This window comes from Tyto alba, unplaced genomic scaffold (genome assembly GCF_018691265.1).
Source record: "Tyto alba isolate M040663 unplaced genomic scaffold, T.alba_DEE_v4.0 Super-Scaffold_2, whole genome shotgun sequence".
In the NCBI taxonomy this organism is placed as follows: domain Eukaryota; kingdom Metazoa; phylum Chordata; class Aves; order Strigiformes; family Tytonidae; genus Tyto; species Tyto alba.
Window position 1 is genome coordinate 34,589,169 of NW_024881282.1, and position 18,461 is coordinate 34,607,629.

The 18,461-nt window shown below is 44.4% G+C and overlaps 1 protein-coding gene across 2 annotated transcripts; it reads left to right on the forward strand.

The window, feature by feature from the left end:
- The first annotated feature begins 1,507 nt into the window (after nt 1-1,507).
- RBX1 (ring-box 1) lies at nt 1,508-13,911 on the forward strand. 2 transcript variants are annotated; one of them, XM_042792019.1, is made up of 6 exons: nt 1,508-1,679; nt 4,077-4,155; nt 6,762-6,812; nt 10,917-10,987; nt 12,292-12,377; nt 13,731-13,911. In XM_042792019.1, exons 1-6 carry the CDS (start codon nt 1,602-1,604, stop codon nt 13,741-13,743), a joined length of 378 nt encoding a protein of 125 aa, XP_042647953.1. In that variant the 5' UTR covers nt 1,508-1,601; the 3' UTR covers nt 13,744-13,911. The 2 variants fall into 2 exon arrangements, with proteins under 2 accessions (XP_042647953.1, XP_042647954.1); XM_042792020.1 differs by lacking the exon at nt 6,762-6,812 and having other exon boundaries at nt 1,516-1,679.
- The last annotated feature ends 4,550 nt before the right edge of the window (nt 13,912-18,461 follow it).

The following is an 18,461-nucleotide window of genomic DNA, read 5'->3' on the forward strand; positions in this document are numbered from 1 at the left end:
ATTGTTAGCAATAAGTGATGCACCATAGCTGAGCAGCATGTAGGAAAAGAGGCAGTTAAGTGAAATGGAAGCTTTCCATGCAGGTAACTGGAGGTGTTAAAGTGAGTATAAACGAGAGGGCATTTTTCTTCTTCAAACTTACTTTTACCATCCAACTTTCAAGCTCAACATGACGCTGCAAACATTTAGATATGTGCTTAACTCAATGCAACAAGTGTTACGTGTCTTTCAAATATGAATCCCACTGAAAATTATTCCAACACATCCAGTGGCAGAATCATCTTCTCCTTACCGCAAGCCCCTGCTTTAGTTTAAAGTTTATTTATAGACTACCAGACATCCCATCCCAGCAGGCACTGGATCACAAGTAAAAGCTGTGTGCATACATCAAGATGGATATGATGGAGCCGGACTGGAACTGTGCTATCTGGCCCAAATGCTTATGGTAGGTACATATACACAGGTATGGTTTCCTGTATATACACAAGGGAATGTCCTTTCTATGCTTCTACCACCCCCTCCTTCCTGCACTCGTGCAGCAACATGGTGTGCAAATGGATTTTGAAGGGTTGACTCTGCAGAGATATAGCAGGTCTACAAGGACCTGCCAAGCCAGGTGACATGTCAAGACCCGCTGTTGTCCTGCTGAGGAGTATCATCCCCCCAGTTTCTGTATCTTGGGGAATACTACTACTGGCCTTCTCAGAAAAGTACTCTGAGCTGTACTAAGGAAGAGAGGAAGTTCCCAGCAGTAGCTCCCATACCTGTTGTCTCAATCTTTGCAACAGAATAGGCAGGGCTTGGGCAGCTCTAGCAGCACAAGTAAATCCCCTGTTAATTATAACTACCATTAGCCTAATTTGCGTGCTAAAAAGAGTAGTCAGGCCAATGCGAATTCTGTGTCTAGCAATTCGATGTTTTTAAAATAAAAACTGGACTGGTAGTGAACAAAAGGGCTACAGTCGTAACACCAACGACCCCATCTCATTCCGCACATGCTGGAGATCAATTACGATGGACGGGAACGAGCTGAAAGTTTAAGGGGTGAAGCAGTTCCTGTGAGAGCAGAGAGACAAACCCCCAGCGGTCTTCCTGAAGTCCTGTAAGGGAACCGGAGCCCGGCGACAGCGGCGAAGCGGGGCCGGGCTCCCACAGAAGCGCCCGCCACCCGCCCCGCGCCCTGACCCGGCGCCCCGGCTGTGGGCGGGGCGGCGGAAGCGAAGCGAAGCGAAGCGAAGCGAAGCGAAGCGAAGCGAAGCGAAGCGAAGGCGTTTGGTGGGCGGGCTGAGGGAGGGGAAGGGGGCCCGGGGTCCGCCCCAGCATTTCGGGTGCGTACCTCTTTAAATGCACCGCACCACCCCTTCGGGTTGAGCAACCCCAACCCCGCGGGGTGGGGGGGAAGGATGAGGTAACGGCGCGCGGCCCCGCCCTGACCGGCGCCTTTAAGAGCCCGCCTCACGTGACCGCGCGCCTGGCCCACCCCCGCACCTGTTGTCGGCGGGGCGGGGCGGGGCGAGGCGGTAACCCCGCCCACCCCTTCCGCTCGCCCTCCCCGCCGCGCATGCGCGCACGGGGCCGGACGGGTGATTCACGCATCCAAAATGGCGGCCGCGATGGATGTGGACACCCCTAGCGGTACCAACAGCGGCGCCGGCAAGAAGCGCTTCGAAGTGAAGAAAGTGAGGCCCGGCTCCTTCGGCTGGGCCCAGAGGGAGGAGGAGGCCGGGGCCGGCCTGGCGGCGGGCGGGACGGGACGGGACGGGACGGGGGAGAGGGCGACTTCCCGCTGCCCTCCCGCAGCCGGGCGCTTGGTTCCGCACCGGCGGGGGCGGGTGGTACCTGCGGGGGAGTTTGGCGTGCGTCTGGGCCAATGGCTGAGGCGGGCCGCCGCACGTGGAGCGGAGGCCGGCCAATCGGCGGGCGCGGCTGGCGTGGGCCGCGCGGGCGGGAGGAGGCGGCGCTGAGGGGGCTGCACCTGGCCGGGGGCTCCGCAGCTCCGGCCCCTCCCGGCCCCGGGCGCCGCCCGCCCTGCGGGGCCTCGGCAGCGCCGTGCCCGCCTCGGCCGGGCCGGTTCGAGCTGCGCGGAACCTTTGGCTAGCTCGGGGCGGGGAGCAGGGGTGGTGTGCTGCCTCCTCCTCCTCCTCCTCGGCCCGCGCCCTGCCGCCCGAGCTGCCCCATGTGCTGCGTAAGACGCTTTGCACAAATTTGTGTGGTCGTTTTTTTTTTTTTTTTTTTATCCCCCCCCACTTCTTTAAGTCAATCCATAACAAAATGTATGTAGTCAGCAGATGCTCTCCTGTCACTCTGGCTTTTGTCTGCTTTCCCCAAAACAGCCCTAATATTGCTATTCTGTCCAGTGGCACCAGTTTGCCTGTCAGCTGGATCCTGGTGATAGTACAAACCTGTTACAGGAGGGTGCAGAGGAAGTAGGGAGTCTGCATGGGCTTGTTGTAAGGTAGAGTTTGAGGAAAAATGACCCCTGGACTGGATATTGACAAACATTTCCAGTGATTCCTGCTCATAGATGTAGTTTGTTTGAAATGCAGCTGTCATCAGTGATGATGGAAACCCCTAGTTCTGTACAGGGCTGCAGGTTTATGCAGAAGTAGATGTTTGGATGACAGGACTGCTTGTTCTTTGGAAATAGGGGCAGATACAATAGCACATGAATGGGGCAGGAAGTGGCACCTTTTATGTATCAGTGGCATTCCTCCTCCCCAGCAAGATACCAGGGTGCCTTTGTCGCATGTGTGGCCCAGTACAGGTTTGTGGATCATAAGAGTCGATCATGATGGGACAAGAGATTAAGGAGTGTGGGAGAAATGAGGGTGCTGGGAACTTTTATATTAGCTTCCTTGAAATGTGGTTGAGGTCCTTGAGAGATGAGTACCTTGGCCAGAAGGCTGGCTAGACTGGAAGTTGGAAGATGAGAAGAACTGGGATCACTACGGTCACGTTTCCTAAAAGATCTAGTAGTAGTGTGATGACTTTTTATATCAGTACTAATGAAAAATGGAAGTGCATATAAAAACTGATATGGCTTATCAGTACTTGGCAGTCTGCATAACTCCTTCAGAATCCCGAACTGAGGGGAAGCAATGAAAACATTGAGACGTAAATGAAATGAAGTTGAGAAGATTTACTGTGGTACAGTCAAAACAATCATATACTGAAAATATGGAAAACCCCCAAACTATCTAGACTACTTAAGTAGTAAATGAAGTTTATCCTGGCTACCAATATGCTGTTGGATTGCTTTGAATATGGAAGACAAGCCCATCTAATGAATTTGCAAAGGACCTGATTAAGATGTTTTATGGGGAGGAATAAAAAGGCGTTATGCTTTTTTGTGTAGCTTGTCTTAAAGTCCTCATTCTGAATCAGTTTTCTAAAATTGCCATGGAAACTTGTATCCAACCCTTCCCCTGAAGTAGCATGGTACAGAGATATTCCTTTTTTTTTAAATTTTCTTTTATAAAAAAACCTTTGAAAGGTTAATTTAGTAGCACTTCCAGATTTCTGTATTCAGCCTTGCTGGTAGGTCATTGCCTAGTAACATTTTTGCAGAAGAGATTGTTCAGGAGTGAGCGAAAGGTAGCATTAGAGATGTTTTTCATTCTTGGCCCCAACTGCTCTGAGGGGTGATTACTAGAAGAACTGCTGCAAATAATGTAAATTCCTCTTAACTAAATGTCATCTGGATTGGCATTTCTGCAAGGCGCTATGTCCTTTCCATCAGAATTGAGGATATGTCATGAGCTGCATCCTTGCCTCTGGATCTTGAATAGAAATGCGGATGTTTGCATTTGTTTCACAAAAAAAGGGGACTATGGGAGTTACCTTGTTGTTTCTGAAGTTGTAAGGAGACACTGGGTCTGGGAGGTGTGCAAGAGGAAAGTACCACTAATTTCTAGTAAGTTTCTGAACTCATGATAAAGAATTACTCTGGACCTCTAAGATTTTTTTTCTTATAATATCCCAGCTTTTCCCTTTAAAAAATACATGAGATCTTGAGGAATAACAAGGATTTCTGTGTGCAAACCTATATTTTTCTTTTTCTTTTTTCTCCCCTCTAGTGGAACGCAGTAGCTCTGTGGGCATGGGACATTGTGGTTGATAACTGTGCCATTTGCAGAAACCATATTATGGATTTATGTAAGTAAATGGTGGGGAATACGGTTGACAGTTTTGACTTGTATGTGATGCACAGCTGAAATTTCCCCTGTTGAGGGTATAATTCAGCAAATGCAGCTTTCAGTTAGGAACTAAGTCTTCATAGTGCAAATATTAAGCTCTATTTTATATAATGCTGAAGTCCTGTAATCTGTTTTTTGTGATCTCTGCCACCATACTGCTTTTCCCTCACCCTTTGCTTGTAAAGAGTAGAATCACTTGGTACCACATTTACAGACAAGATGATGTTGCTGAGAATATTTTGGATGCAACAAAGAAGAAAAGGAGTAATAATAAAGAGCCAGGAGGAACTGAAGTTATGCAGGATTGACAGGTACTTTTCACAAAGAGAGGTATTAGATTTTTGAGTTGAGGATGTTGCTAAGGGTATCAACTTTTTGATGACACTCATTAGTATGAAATCTTGCAAGACTTCACGTGTCTGTCCAGGAAAGGCTTGGACCAGTGACTCCATTTGACTCCTCATTCTACGAAAACTACCTTGCATAAGTTAATTAATACTGTAGTATGGGGAATTTTGCAGCCACGTAGAGAATTAATTGTTCATTTACAAAGGAGAATAATCAAATGTCTAAATCAAAAACAATGTATTTCTACTACTGGTTTAATTTTTTGCTGTATAATCTCGATGGTTCAATTAACAGAGATGCTTGATATGTAGGTAAATAAAGTGATAATGTAATTAAGTATACAAATTTCTATCATGAAATAGGTGTGCATACACGAAGCCTCACTGGTTTCAGTCCCTTAAAGGACTGGTAATGAGTACAAAACCTTTTATTTTTTTTCCCTCAAAACTGACAAGATACTGTTGGCACCATAACTGTCTGCCTTGTTTCAGTCTTGACGGACAGAAGACCTTTTAATACAGCCTTGATAGAAATTTGCCTTATTTGCCAATATTACTAAAATATGAGAATTGTGAAACTCCCCAAAACAAGAGCAGGTACAGCTGCAGTGCCCAGGAATGGCCTGTCATTGTGATAGTTGAGATAGTTTGTCGTTGTGATAGTTTTGTTGCGCTTCATTTATGTGCAGTAGCCCTCGGAACTACTGCAAATGGTAACTTACTGTCAGGAACCCTATATGAAAATAAAACATTTTGGAAAAATGAGAACTCAGGCTTACAGTAACAACTGGTGACAGATGCACCTGATTTTACATCATATTTAAATAATAATAACAAAACTACTTTTAGAAGAGCTTTTTTTTTAATAAAGAGAAAACACACCATAATATACAGGGCTGAAAATGGGTTAAGCCAGTTCACTTCTTTGCTTTGGGACAGATACATTTGTATTTTGAGCCAGCTACTGCCTATCCATGCTTCAGGTTATTCTTGGTTGTTAGAAAGGGAATGATAACACTAAGGAGAAGCAAGTAAGAATACAGATTATGAACTATGCTAAGGTCCTTTGGTGTAAAGGTTTCCTTTTTAAGTACCTCTAACCTGTACCATCTTGAAAAGTAGTTGAGGTGGACACTGGACTACTACTTAGTCTCTCACATTTATGATATATTAGAAAGGAAAGCATGTCACTGACAGACAAATGGAATTTTAAATATTTTTTTAGAACATGTTACATTTATAGAATTTACAAAGGTATAGAATACATATATAAAATCCCGTAATTCTAGGTAATTATTCACAATAAGGAGGATACGCTGTAAGATAGTGGATGCTGGTGTGTTTCACGCTATGAATTTGCCTCAAATAGTTCCTCGCATGAGAGACCAAATACAGTCTCATATATTTGCTATTTTTTTATAAATAGGACATATGAGGATGAAGGAGAGATGTGGAGCAGCTGGGAGAGTGGACAGATGTTATTTTCCAGTGGTGAATTTTGTGTGTCAGTTCTCAAAAAAAAAAAAAAATCCTACCAAAATGGGGGTGGAGTTGAGAGTGTATGGGTAGATTAGGAAAAACAGTGAAGGAAAAGGGCATAGGTGACATTTTTTTCCTTTTTGAGTTGCTCAAGCATAACACATTATTAGTTTGGGTATGACCAGTGTTATGAAAAGCCTGGACTGCAAATGGCAGGCGGGAATTGACAGTATACAGAGTAGAAGAGGTATCTAAATTGGTGTTCTGAGATCAGTGTTGGCTCTGGATTTACTTACTTCCTTGTTACAGATCATTAATGTTGTTAAACAAGACTTTTAATTAGATTTTCAAACATAAGATGTGAAATGATGGGAAATTGAAGAAAAATTAATAGAAGGGAAGAACAACACAAGATTCAATTTGATAAAATGCAGGATGCAAATATCTCTCTCTCCTAGTGATGAAGAGAAACCTTGAAAGGGAAAACATTGAAAGAGTGATAAGTAACAGCAGCCATACTAATGGGAGATCGTTAACGTTATGGAGTCAGGCATCAATGTTAAGGTGCCATGCAGTGCTCCTCATGAATGTACGTTACGACTCGGTAATAATATTGTCACAGGATTCCTCCTGCCCTCAATTTGCTTTGTATCCAGTGTACAGAAAGAATGATTTTCAGTGTTTTGGTTTCACTGTTCTCTGGAAAGACCCAGGTCCTATTTATGTTTTACTTGAGCAGTGTTCCTGATTTCTGCAAAGGCTTGCTCTCTGGTGCTGTCATTGCAACATGGTAAGTTGAGGAGCGTTAACTAAACACTATGTTTAGTATAGTGGATTACCTTCTGGTCTGAAACATGGAATGTAGTATTGTAGTGAGGCAACCAGTATAGTTTTGAACTGTGTAAAATGTGCCATTACATACTGTCCCCTTTTGTTGATAACAAGATGCAAAGTACCACATTTGATATCCCACCTTCACAAATATAGATACATTGCATGGAATCCAAAGAAGAATCTCAGGATGCTTAACAGATTGAATGATTTTGGATTTGTGGGAAGAATAAAAGGACAGAACTGAAGTGTATATATAGTTTGCTAAGTCATAAGTAGGAATTAAAGACAATAGCCATGTACCTATATTTTGAGAGTATGATGCTAGCAGGAAATACTGAATGTCATACAATGGGGTTATAAGGAGAAGGAATCATCTGATGATATGATGGGGGGTGGGAGGTTGACATTAGGGTAAGTATTTAGAAAAATCTGCAGATAATACCTAAGGAACTGGAGAGAAGTGCAAGGGGAAAATTCTGAAGTTCCTCTGCAGTTTGAAAAACTAAATGGAAGAGCTCGTTCTATCTTTTGGGGTGAATAAACTAGACTAGACTAGAATATTTCCGTTCAAAAGGACCTACAACAATCATCTAGTCCAACTGCCTGACCACTTCAGGGCTGACCAGAAGCTAGAGCGTGTTAAGGTCATTGTCCAAATGTCTCTTAAACACTGACAAGCTTGGGGCATTGACCATCTCTCTAGGAAGCCTCTTCCAGTGTTTGACCACTCTCTTGGTGAAGAAAGGCTTCCTGATGGCCAGTCTAAACCTTCCCTGGCACAGCTTTGGACCATTCCCACACATCCTATCACTGGATCCCACGGAAGGGAGATCAGCACCTCCCTCTCCATATCCCCTCCTCAGGAAGCTGTAGAGAGCAATGGGATTGCCCCTCGGCCCCCTTTTCTCCAAACTAGACAAGCCCAGAGTCATTAACACACTCAGAGGACAGCAGCTCCTCATAGGACAAGTAACAAGTGTACTTCCGAGTTTATTAGCCTAGTTACTTGTTTTTTCTATTTTTCTGAGTACATGACACGTTGTGTTCACCAAGTTACGTGTATATATTCTGTTCTTCCCAGTAAGTCGATCCCTTCATGACGTAGTTTTAGAAGGCAACATGTAAAGAGGAAGGATACAGTGGTTACCTTTACTCAAGTGGAAGCCACTTTGAAGCGCTCTTATCATCAAATTTACCAGTGCAGTGGGCTGTTACTGTAGCTGCAAACAAAAGACATGTACTTTACTTCTGTTACCTGCCATTATGGTTACTTAAATCTTAGTTGGCTCTTCTTGCTAGGTAATTATACAGAAGATTTCTGCAATAGAAAATGTATAGGAAGAGGGGTGGTTCTTAATAGATGCCAAGGCTCAGAAGTTGCCATTATATAATGTGCATTTCTGTAACTCCCTGAGTTGAAATGCTTCCATTGCATCTTTCATAGTTATTTACAGGTATTTCAGGTTTTAGCTGTATCTTTCTGCCCTCACCTCCAGATACTCGTGTCAAAAGCAAGGCAACAGAAGAGTTGTTCAGTATTCCTCCAGTACCTGTTACTGTCTGACTTACTGCTTCTTCTCAGTCAGCAGATGGTAAATGGCTTCTCGCTATTTCAAGTGCCATAATCATCAGTTTTCATTCTCTGACAGAGATTTTTCATTTGTTTTATTTCTTTGTTGGTATGTTGTCCTTTTCTGGAATGAAGCAAGAAGGAGACCAAAAAGTGGTTCAGTTTTTGGAAGGCCTTTTTGGCAGCCAAAGGTAGTAGTGCCAGCAGTAGTCTCCAGCCTGTTTGATGAGGGCATTAAATCTGAGTGTCTTGTTGGAAGGGCCTTATATCACCACCAGATAACTCCTCCCCAGCTATTTCTGCATAGTTCATCTGTCCTCTTAAGCTTTTAAGATTGTCATGTTTTAGTCTGTATTTGCTTGTCAGCAAATGTTTGAGTAATACTAAAATTAATTTCATTGCTGCTTTTCTTTCTTACCTAAACCACCTTTATTCCTTCTCACTCCCAGTCACAATACAGAGTCCTCTGGAGCCTGAAAAAAAAAGTAAAATTGTATTGTGTTCCAAATCATACAGTTCACAGGTTAGGGCCTCTTGGGTAGGGGGAGGGGAGGGAAGACAAGTCAAAGTGACAAAAATGGGCTAGATGGACTTCAGATCTAATATGTCCAATATCCTATTTCCATCAGGGAAGGAGGAAAAGAAACAAGATAAGTATATTGTGTGCTGGAATATTTTTCCTTGCTTTCAGCAGAGACTTCCCGAGTTAAAGTTTGCTTACCATTTAACTTTGCTTCCTTCAAATTAATTTCTTCTCTTTTTCCTACTACTCATGTTCTCATCATTTTCTGTTACTGTACAGACTCATGCCAGATAGTGAAAACTTAATATAATATGCCCCTCATGATACTCAGCAATACCCTGAATCTATACTTCAGTAGCAGTAAAATTGTTGTAGCAATCTTGGGTGTCAAAATTTAAACAAATGTCCAAAGTAATTGAAACTCTTTGAGGCTCTTGAGCACCTTCCCTTTTCTTAATCAGATTTAGTTTTGTTGCTGTATGTATTGAGGGCTTACTGAATTAAGACATCAGACATTTCAGGTACACTGGATTTTGTTCTCTTTTATAGGCAGGCCAGGGGTGCAGCTCTAGACTACCTGCTGTGGTGTATCATATCTTGATGCAAACTATATAATAAACATAGGTTCATTCAAATCTTGCAGAACAATTGTTGCTACTGAGTTTCTTTTAGACCTTAGTCTTGTTTTGAGTAGTTCCTCGTGACCAAGGTTAACTGATCTCTCTCACATTTTAGGAAAAATGAGCCTTTCTCTTATTTTGATCATCTCCACACCTGAAAGAGAATGAAAAATGGAGAAAGGGGTGAATAGGACAGAGCAAATAAAGATCACGTTTTTCAGCCAAACGTGTGGGGTTTGAAAACTTTTGAATCTTTAATTGGTGAATCAAATTTCTTTTACGCTGAGCACATTTGGGCACACAAACAGTGAACAGAGAATTGGAGTTCATTCAGATATTTTCTTTGCCAGGAAAAAAAGATCTACAAAACAGGAAAGCAACAGGCCCATGTATTGAGTTCTAAGCTGATCATCTATCAGCATGCCTTTTCAAATCATGTGGGCTTGACTTTTAAAGAAAGCGTCCTTTCGCAGGAAGTAAAATGTTGGTCTCATAGGTTTGTGCCACTGACTGTGGAGGAGTTGGAAATACCTTTTTTTCTGCTGAAGTTTCTTCTTGAGCTGGAGTAGAAGTGAATTGTTCAGCCCCTAGAATGGAGAACCAGGTTGCTGGATTTATTTTCTCAGTGCTGTTCTTTCTTCTTTCCTCACTCTCTCTTGTCTCCTTCATCCGTGTCGCCTGACACAAAACCCCAAAACACAAACTAAGCCCATAAATAGTCCTTATCCTTTTCAAGATTATCCTAGGTACTTAGCTCCAAGGTAAGAAATGTTCAAAACATACATTTTTTTACTGTATTTCCTGTTGTGTATTTTGGGGGTGTACTTACCTATGACAGGACTATAGAAAAAAGACAGGCAAACTCCAGCATTACATGAGCAAACTTAAGTTGTAAATATAACTGATAGTACATAACATCTGACAAGACAGTGAATTTATATTTACAGAAACATGGGTAAGAAGTTTAAGTAAACGTACCTTCAACTGATCATCAAAAGACATCTGTTAGAACACAAGAGAAAAAATTAAAAATACTTATCTTTAAAATTTGGAAAGCAGACGTGTTACCAATGGATGAGCAACGTACTGTTGCCCTCTGGAACTTTGGAATACTAAAAAAGTAGAGGAAGAAGGAAAGCAGGATGAAGTATATTTTGTTCTGATACTTTTGGGAAAACAGTACACATTAAAGCACAGCTCTTGATGCTTTCAGATGTAACAAACACAACAAAACAAAGACTTTTTTTTTTTTTCTTCTCCACTTGCTATTATGAAGAAATTTATCACTTAGTGTTGCATGTACATCTTCTACTCCTGTATATATGTGTTTAATCTTTGTTTTCACAGGCATAGAATGTCAAGCAAACCAAGCATCAGCTACCTCTGAAGAGTGTACAGTTGCATGGGGCGTCTGCAATGTAAGGAAAACTGTTTTATTACGGAGCTCATGTGTGGTTATGCTACCCGCTTTTTCATGACTCGGGACAAAACGAGTGCTATAAAATGTTTCAGAGAATCTACCAGAAAAAAAAAGAACTTTAAACACCATATGTTGAGTAGAGTGTAGAAAGGAGAGAGAAGAAAAAAAGAAGTGAAAGTTGGAGAGGCGTAATACGGAAGACACAGAAGAGAAGAGGATAGGCCTTTACTCTCCTTTTTCTTTTCTTTTTTAAAGAATAATAGATCTTTCATTCTGAGCATGAGTTTCCGGATCAAGAGTCTGCCTAGGAGCTATGCTTTTTTTTTTTTTTCCTGGTAATAGGATTATGTGGATGTCAGCATGCTTGATTTGTCTTTGTGCAGGCTGATTCGAGGAGTCAATATGGGGTAACAAGGTGATTTGCTTCCCCTTTTAGAGGAAGATCAAATTGGTTCTAGTGTATAATCTCCAGTTCTTCAATTTGTTGCTGTATACACTTCTTTGTACATGGTCCCACTAGCATGTGAACTCAAACTTGCATACCTCTTAGCTAGCCTGGGCCTGAGTTGGAAGATAAAATTTTCCGTAATGGAATAACTACCTGTTCCTCAGTCCTGTCCTCACTATGGTGTGGGATCAAGTTACAGCGTGATAATACTGGAACAGGATTATAAATGTTGCAATTCTGTTTGTAGAGGACAAAAGCAACTTTTTTAACCATGTAAGAATACTCTAGTGTCATAATTATGTTTTTGTGTGCAAGAGTTACCACAAGTGGAAGCTTGTTTTGGAGGAGCTGTATGGGGTATGGAAAAGAGTGTCCTTATTAAACACATAATAGAGACTTTTTTTTTTCTTTCTAATTTTGCAAGTTCTTTTTTACTCAGGCTTTCGTTTGTCCAGAAGACTGGCAGGAAGCTTCAGCATGTATATGTTCATATCCCTGCTACTCACCGTGATACCCTCTTTCTTGTCTTTCTGACTGTGCTTCTTATCAGCATCTGCTCTGCCAGTTTTAGCAGCTGCTAACCTCTGTGTTCTCCCTTCATCAGAAGTCAGTCAGTTGCCACTGCATGCACTCTGGAACAGGCTCCCTGCTGTCATTTCACTAATGTTCCTTCCCTCCCTGAAAATGTGGATCAATTTCTTGGTGTTTACCAGTGAGCTGGCAGATTAGTCCTTTCCACCTTTGTCTGCAAACAATTACTAATCTCTTCTTACTGTGATGCTTTCAGTGGTAGTTTTCACCTTGAAATACATTCATGTGTTCTGAAATGATGTGATCTGAACTTTCTCTTCCAGCATGCTTTCCACTTCCACTGCATCTCTCGCTGGCTCAAAACTCGCCAAGTATGTCCGCTGGACAACAGGGAATGGGAGTTCCAAAAGTAGGTATCCTGCACACATTTCAAGATGAAAAATCCGATTATCCTTCTGTTACTAGAAATTATCAATGTCAGATATGTGGGTAATCTCTCTCATTTGGGGGTCTGAAGGCATAGTTGCTGTTGGGAAAGGGTTTTTTCCCACATTGCTGTATAGGGACCTTTCCTTAGTCACTCGGTACTAAATGAGCTCTGAAGGAAGCTCAAACAGCTGTGGGGTAAGTGGGAGTTGTTAAAAAGTAGTGATTTCTATTGACATTCTCTGTAAAGAATGGAGAGCAGAAGAGAAATGGAATTCACTGAAAGTGGAGCCTCAAGTGAATACTGTGCTGCCGCATGAGCAATTTCAGTTTAGAAAATGACCTGAATTTAGCTGCTTATGTTCCAAAGCGTTTCTGCTGAGGTGCCAGACATCTTACTGGGTTCCTCTCTATCTTGGTGATTTGTTTTATAACTCTCATAGGCTCAGAGATTAATACAGCTGATTTCCTAACATCTGGAAATCAAATGTCCATGTAGCCATTGCTACAGCCTTGGCCCATTTATTCATAATTTCTGTATTCTTTGTTTTGTGTTGTGTTTTTCAAAGGTCTGTTTTTAGAATAATAATAGGAGATCTGTGGATGAGTTTTTGAGGGGTAATTGTATTTTTGAAAGGTAATTGTACATCGAGAGTACTTAAGTAGTTTGCCTGTCACTTACTTCATTCTGCACCATTTATCCATTAATCTTTTAACTGTGGATTTTCCCTCTCCCCACCCCTTTTTAAAAGGAAAAAAAAGAAATTCTAACCAGAGTCCAGATTAAAACAAAGCAAAAGAGATATTATAACTGTTCAGGGTTGTCTTCGGCATCTGGTTCACAATCACTGCACAAATGATCATTGACATGACAACTTGAGTGCCATAGTTTTGATATTAAGATGTTTTAACAACCACTTAACGAAAACTAAGCCCATGTCGCCTGGCTAGTGACTTAATATTGCCTGGGCAGCATGACAGGAAATGGAGACGTGAACTAATGTGGTTTTATGTGTCTGGGGCTATGACAAGCTTTGGCCTTGTTTTCATGCAGGATATATTTGAAGTGGGATTCAGGGCAAAAGATGATGATACTGAGGGTCTCTTGCATATGATACTGTGGATTGCTCAGGCTCTCCACTAACTAGTATCTGGATAGACTTCTGGGGGGAAGTGAAATGTGGAGAACTTCCTAAGGTTTCTTTAACATAGCATTTCACCTTCATCTGGTTTACATGTTAACTACATTGTGGTAGAATGAGAAGAAATCTGCCCAAATCAGCAGTAGTATGAAACATAATTTTTAAAAAAGCATTAACATATCATATATTTGCAGGTATGGACACTAGAGAGATGCTCACCATGCTTCTTGTTACGTCGTCAGACTCAGTTGTTCCTGTCACTATGGGTTTGTTTTAGCAACTTGAAAAATCAGTAATGTATACGATTCTTCTTTAATCTTAATTTCTCCTTATTGTATACCATTGAATAAAATCTTGCTGGAGCTTCCCGTCAAAGTTTTTTGTCTTGTGTTTGGGACTGGGCAGTCAGTGAGGGAGGGAGGAGGATTATCTGCAGACCAGGGACTTAAGCTAGGCAACTCTTCAGCTGGGCAGCTCTTCTTGTCACTGTGCCCAGTTTTTGACTGTGAGTTTGGTCTTACTCCCACGCAGCTGAGAACCACACCTCTGGCTCACTGAGGTTGGCATTAAGCTGCACTGTGGAGTGCAGCGGGTGCAGGAAGTGGCCTGGCTAGGTGTAATTTATGCACATAGCATTTCATGTGCACATGCTTTCCTGCAGCTGAGTTGAAATGATGATCTAGAAAATTAGGGGTTGTGTCATTAGTAGAAACTTCTCTCTCTTGCTTCTGCTCTCGAGTTTGACGAGACCAGCTCTCCTGCAGAGGAAAATTTCACTAGCTATTCCCAGTTCCATCTGTTTAGCTACGGGGACGTTAACTGAATGTTAGTTTTTACCAGCGCTCATAAAGTACTTTCATGTGTCAGGTGAACGTAAACTCAGGAAATTCATGTGCTAGATTGGCTGCAAAGCAAAAAGAAAGCAGTGTATAAACAAACTAATTCTTGTTTGAATTTTTACTGGTATTTTCCCAGTTCAAACCAAGCTGTGGTTCTTACTGGCCAAAAATTGTTACTCTGAAAACTACATGATATTTTGTTTGGTGTCTCCTGTGCCAAACGGCCTGGTATCCTCCTCACTGCATCAAGTTTTGGCCCCTGTGTCAACAGTCTCAGCAGATGCCAGGAACTCAAACAAGGCCCAAGAAATTCCTCCTGCTACAAGAGGCTGTGTCCCTTCACGTCAGCAGCGGTAGATACAGTAAATTTCTTTCATCGGCTGTTCATGATGCCACCTTTGGATCAACACTATTTTGCTAGTTAGGATGGGAAATTTGATAGCGGATGTTAAACATTAGTGTGCTATCATGATAGGGAATAAAGATGGTCATTAACAGAACCAACATTTGCAGGTTTTTCAGTCATTGCTGGGGCTTTCTTTAATCTGCAGCAAGCAAATGTCAGGCTTATTTTATCAGCTGGTGTCAGTGCTCTGAAATGATACGGTTCTCTGGTTTTGACCCTGAAGAAGGAAAGAGGAACGTCTAGAATCAGGTAAGTTTATAGACAGACAGTTTATTTGCCAGTTTTAGTTGGTAGAAAGCTCATCCTGAATTTGCAAGGTAGTTTTGGTGATGGAGGCAGGAGTGGAACACAAGGGGAGAGGGAAAATTATCTCAATAGTGGTCAAAGCATTTATCCAGGCAGCAGGGTATCCAGGTTAAATGCCATTCCCTGAAATGTGGACTCCCATTTAGTGTCCTGTCCAGCCAAGTAAAATGTCGGATGTCCCCGTTTATGATTGTTCATTTTGTTTGCAGTGTTTGATTGTGGTTTTTTTTTTTTTCAGGACCTGGAACCCAGATGCCCACTGATCAGGGAATTTATGTCCTTGAGAACTTTGTTTTGGGTCCAGCTACATCATTCTGGTTCGCCTCCCTTTGGTCTGTGCAGATTGCCCTGAGCGTATTTTTTTAGCTGGGACAGACACATCAGTGCAGGCATTTCCCTCTCCTTTGTGGTTTCATGTGCATTTGCTTGAGGCTGTCCCCGCAAGAAGATGGGGGGGGGGTTGGGGGGTGTGTATTTTTATTGCTTTATTTTAATGGATCCCTCCAAGTGGAGGGATCCATAAAAATACAGGCACTCTGCCCCCCACATCCTTTGAACCTCTGTTCTGCTGCCGTGCGTCAGGCCCTAACCGTTAAATTCAATTTCAGATTGCTGTTGTAGCGTCGGTCCCAAACCTGCTTTTCCCAAATGGAAAAATATGGATTGTAAAGCAGCAATTGCTTACAGAAACAGGAAAGGAAGATCCTTTTCCAGCTGCTGCCCACTGGAATGGCGCTGCCGCCGGCCTCCCCCGACCGCACCGGGCCCGAGCTCTGTGGCGACCCGGCGCAGCTCCAGCACAGGGCTCTGCCGGCGGCCCCGCTTTCCGTAGCACCTTAAGGGCCGGGTTTGGGGGGGAGGAGGAAAAGCTTCAGCAAGCAACCCGAGAGAGAAGCTCCGTGGCACAGGCTGCGCCAAGCGAAGGTAAGATTTCCCTGGGGTGTGGGTGCTCCCTCAGGCCGGCATCGCTCAGTCCTGACTTCTACGGTTTGGCCTCCGCCTCCGCTGGACGTGGTGGTGGTGGGAGGGGGAAAACCCATTTGTTCCCGCCGCCATTTTCTTTTTTTCCTGAAGCAACAATCGTTTTCGACTACAGCTTTCCCTTTTTTGCACAATAGAGAGCTTTCTGGGGTGGAAGGAGGAATTGGACACATTTCTAAGCATCCTGGGGGGAAGGTAGGTGTGCAGGGGAGAAATGACGGCTGTGTCTGCTGTTTGCCTGTCCTATAAATGGAGGATGCATCTGAACTGTGGACCCAAAAATAAAATCAGGAGAAAATGACAGAACTGAGAAGAGTAGAATATCCTGCAGCTGCCCGGCCTAGAGAAAAACAAACTGCTGGTAGACCTGCTGTGGAACAGAAGGCAATTTTGACATTTCTGATGCTTTCCACGAGTTCGTCAGCCGAGGCAAGCTGCATTGCTGAGCAGGCCAAAATGACCAGACAGCGGCTTCCTTCTCTCCCCTTTTGGAAAGGAGGCAATGAGCTCCAGGTGCTGCGCGGCATCGGCTGTGCCTCGTGCGCCAAATCCCTCGCTGCTCCTGCGTTAAAATGCCAGAACCAGGGTGGCGTGGGCGCTGGGATGGCATGCTGGGCTGGGCACGAGTAGGAGGGGGGCGGAGGAGAGCTTCCCCATCAAAAGCACGCTACGGGCCGTACATTAAAAAAATGGCAGGCCCTCAGGAGTCTGCTGGTTGAAAGGTTGTCTGTTGTCTGAGAGAAAATGGCTCAAGCCTCAACCCGTTTGCAGCGACGCACCATGGAGGGAACTTTGTGATTGTGTCCTCCCGCCTCGCTCAGATAGGGAGGGAGTATTCGTGGAGATGCAGATGTTTGGGTTGGAATGGGGAAGATTTGCAGCTGCTTTGGGCGGCCCTGTGCACGTACCCCTCGTAGGGGAGCCCTGGGAGCTGCTCCCACCGCTGTGCGGTCGGGCACGATGGTGAAACCCCACACCCACATGGCAAAATACACCTTCAAGGGGGGGGGGGGGGGGGGGGGCAGGAGTAGCCGTCTGCACCTGTGTGTGCAGGCAAGCGAAGGCACCAGCATCAGCGCTCGCCCACTAGCTCCTAATGAAGAAGCAAATGGCATCCCAAGGTGGTCTGGGGCCTCAAAATGCTCAGCGAAGCTGATGTGAAATAAGCCGAGGAGCACCGGTGTTGTGTGAGCTGGAGCAATGCAGGCAGAGAGCCGAGCTTCCAGGAGGGGAGCACCCACATGGGGAGATCTGCACTGTTTCTGGAAAATTCCCTCCTCCAAAGGCATCAGGGCAGAGAATGGCAGCAACACCACTTCCCTGACTGACACCACCATGGGTTTCATTCCCTCAGCTAAAAAAGGAACAGCCAAGAAGAATGGGTTGCAAGATAACTCAAACAAGTGATGGGCAGAGACCAAGATTAAGTCACTGCCTGTGCTTGCCAAGACACTGGTCCCATCAGCAGGCAGGTGAGGAGATGCCCCGGCCGGTGGGGACTACTCTTATTGGAGAGCACAAGCTCTTTCCTCAGCAGTGTGAGAATGCTCCCACGTTGTTCTTGGGTGGCAGGAACGTGGTGCTGTCACGGGACAGCAGAGGCACTTTCCAAGTGCAGAGCTGATGTCCCTGAGTGGCACTTGGCCAGCTCGCTGCCGGTCCTTGCCCTGGCTTGCTGTGAACTCCCATACTTCTGCCCTACGGCAGCTGCTTTGCTACCCAGTGTAGGGATGAGCCCCTTGGTGGTGAACAGTGAGGCTTTGGGTGGGCTCAGTGGGCACTGGCACCTCAGGTTGCTCAGCTGAGCCTGGGTGAAAGCTGCCACTGCCCAGAGACCCCCGGGCCATGGCTGGAGAGAAGGAGGAGGAGGTGACACTGCTGAAGGCATTTTCCTACCACAGGTTCTCCAGGAGGCTGGAGAGGAGAAGGAGGATGGGTGTGCAGACGCATCCCTTGTCTCCCTGCTTTGCTCACCCTGTTCTCCTCCCCACGAAACCTGCAGAAAGAGCAAACTCTTCTTGCCTGCTTTTGCTTTTCCTTGTAAGCTCGCTCTGCCAATACTGCTGCTGGCTTTAATCTGCTGTGAGGAAACACGCTGTTCCCTGCACCACACACTCTATACATTGCTCCGTTTTCTTCCTCAACGCAGCAGCTTTTGCAGCAACCCTGTTATTGCTCACCGTGGGGTGTCTCAGGCGCATGGACAGCGTCCATGCAACCCTTGCCCCACCACCTCCCCCTCCCCATTTCCTGCTGCTCGCTCTGGTCTGTTTTCTGCTCCCCTCTTTCACTTCTCCCCTCTCTGATCCAGTTCCCATGGAGATCCCAAGGCATCAGCGGTGCTGTTCCTCCCTCCACAGCCTGAGGGAGGGTGTCAGTGGGATGATTTTTGG

Excerpts from the sequence above, each read along its gene's own strand:
- RBX1 (XM_042792019.1), top strand. The coding sequence starts at position 1,602 with ATGGCGGCCGCGATGGATGTGGACACCCCTAGCGGTACCAACAGCGGC. Across the intron at positions 4,156-6,761 it reads AAACCATATTATGGATTTAT|TGTTCCTGATTTCTGCAAAG; the intron begins GTAAGTAAATGG and ends TTACTTGAGCAG. Across the intron at positions 6,813-10,916 it reads GGTGCTGTCATTGCAACATG|GCATAGAATGTCAAGCAAAC; the intron begins GTAAGTTGAGGA and ends TTGTTTTCACAG.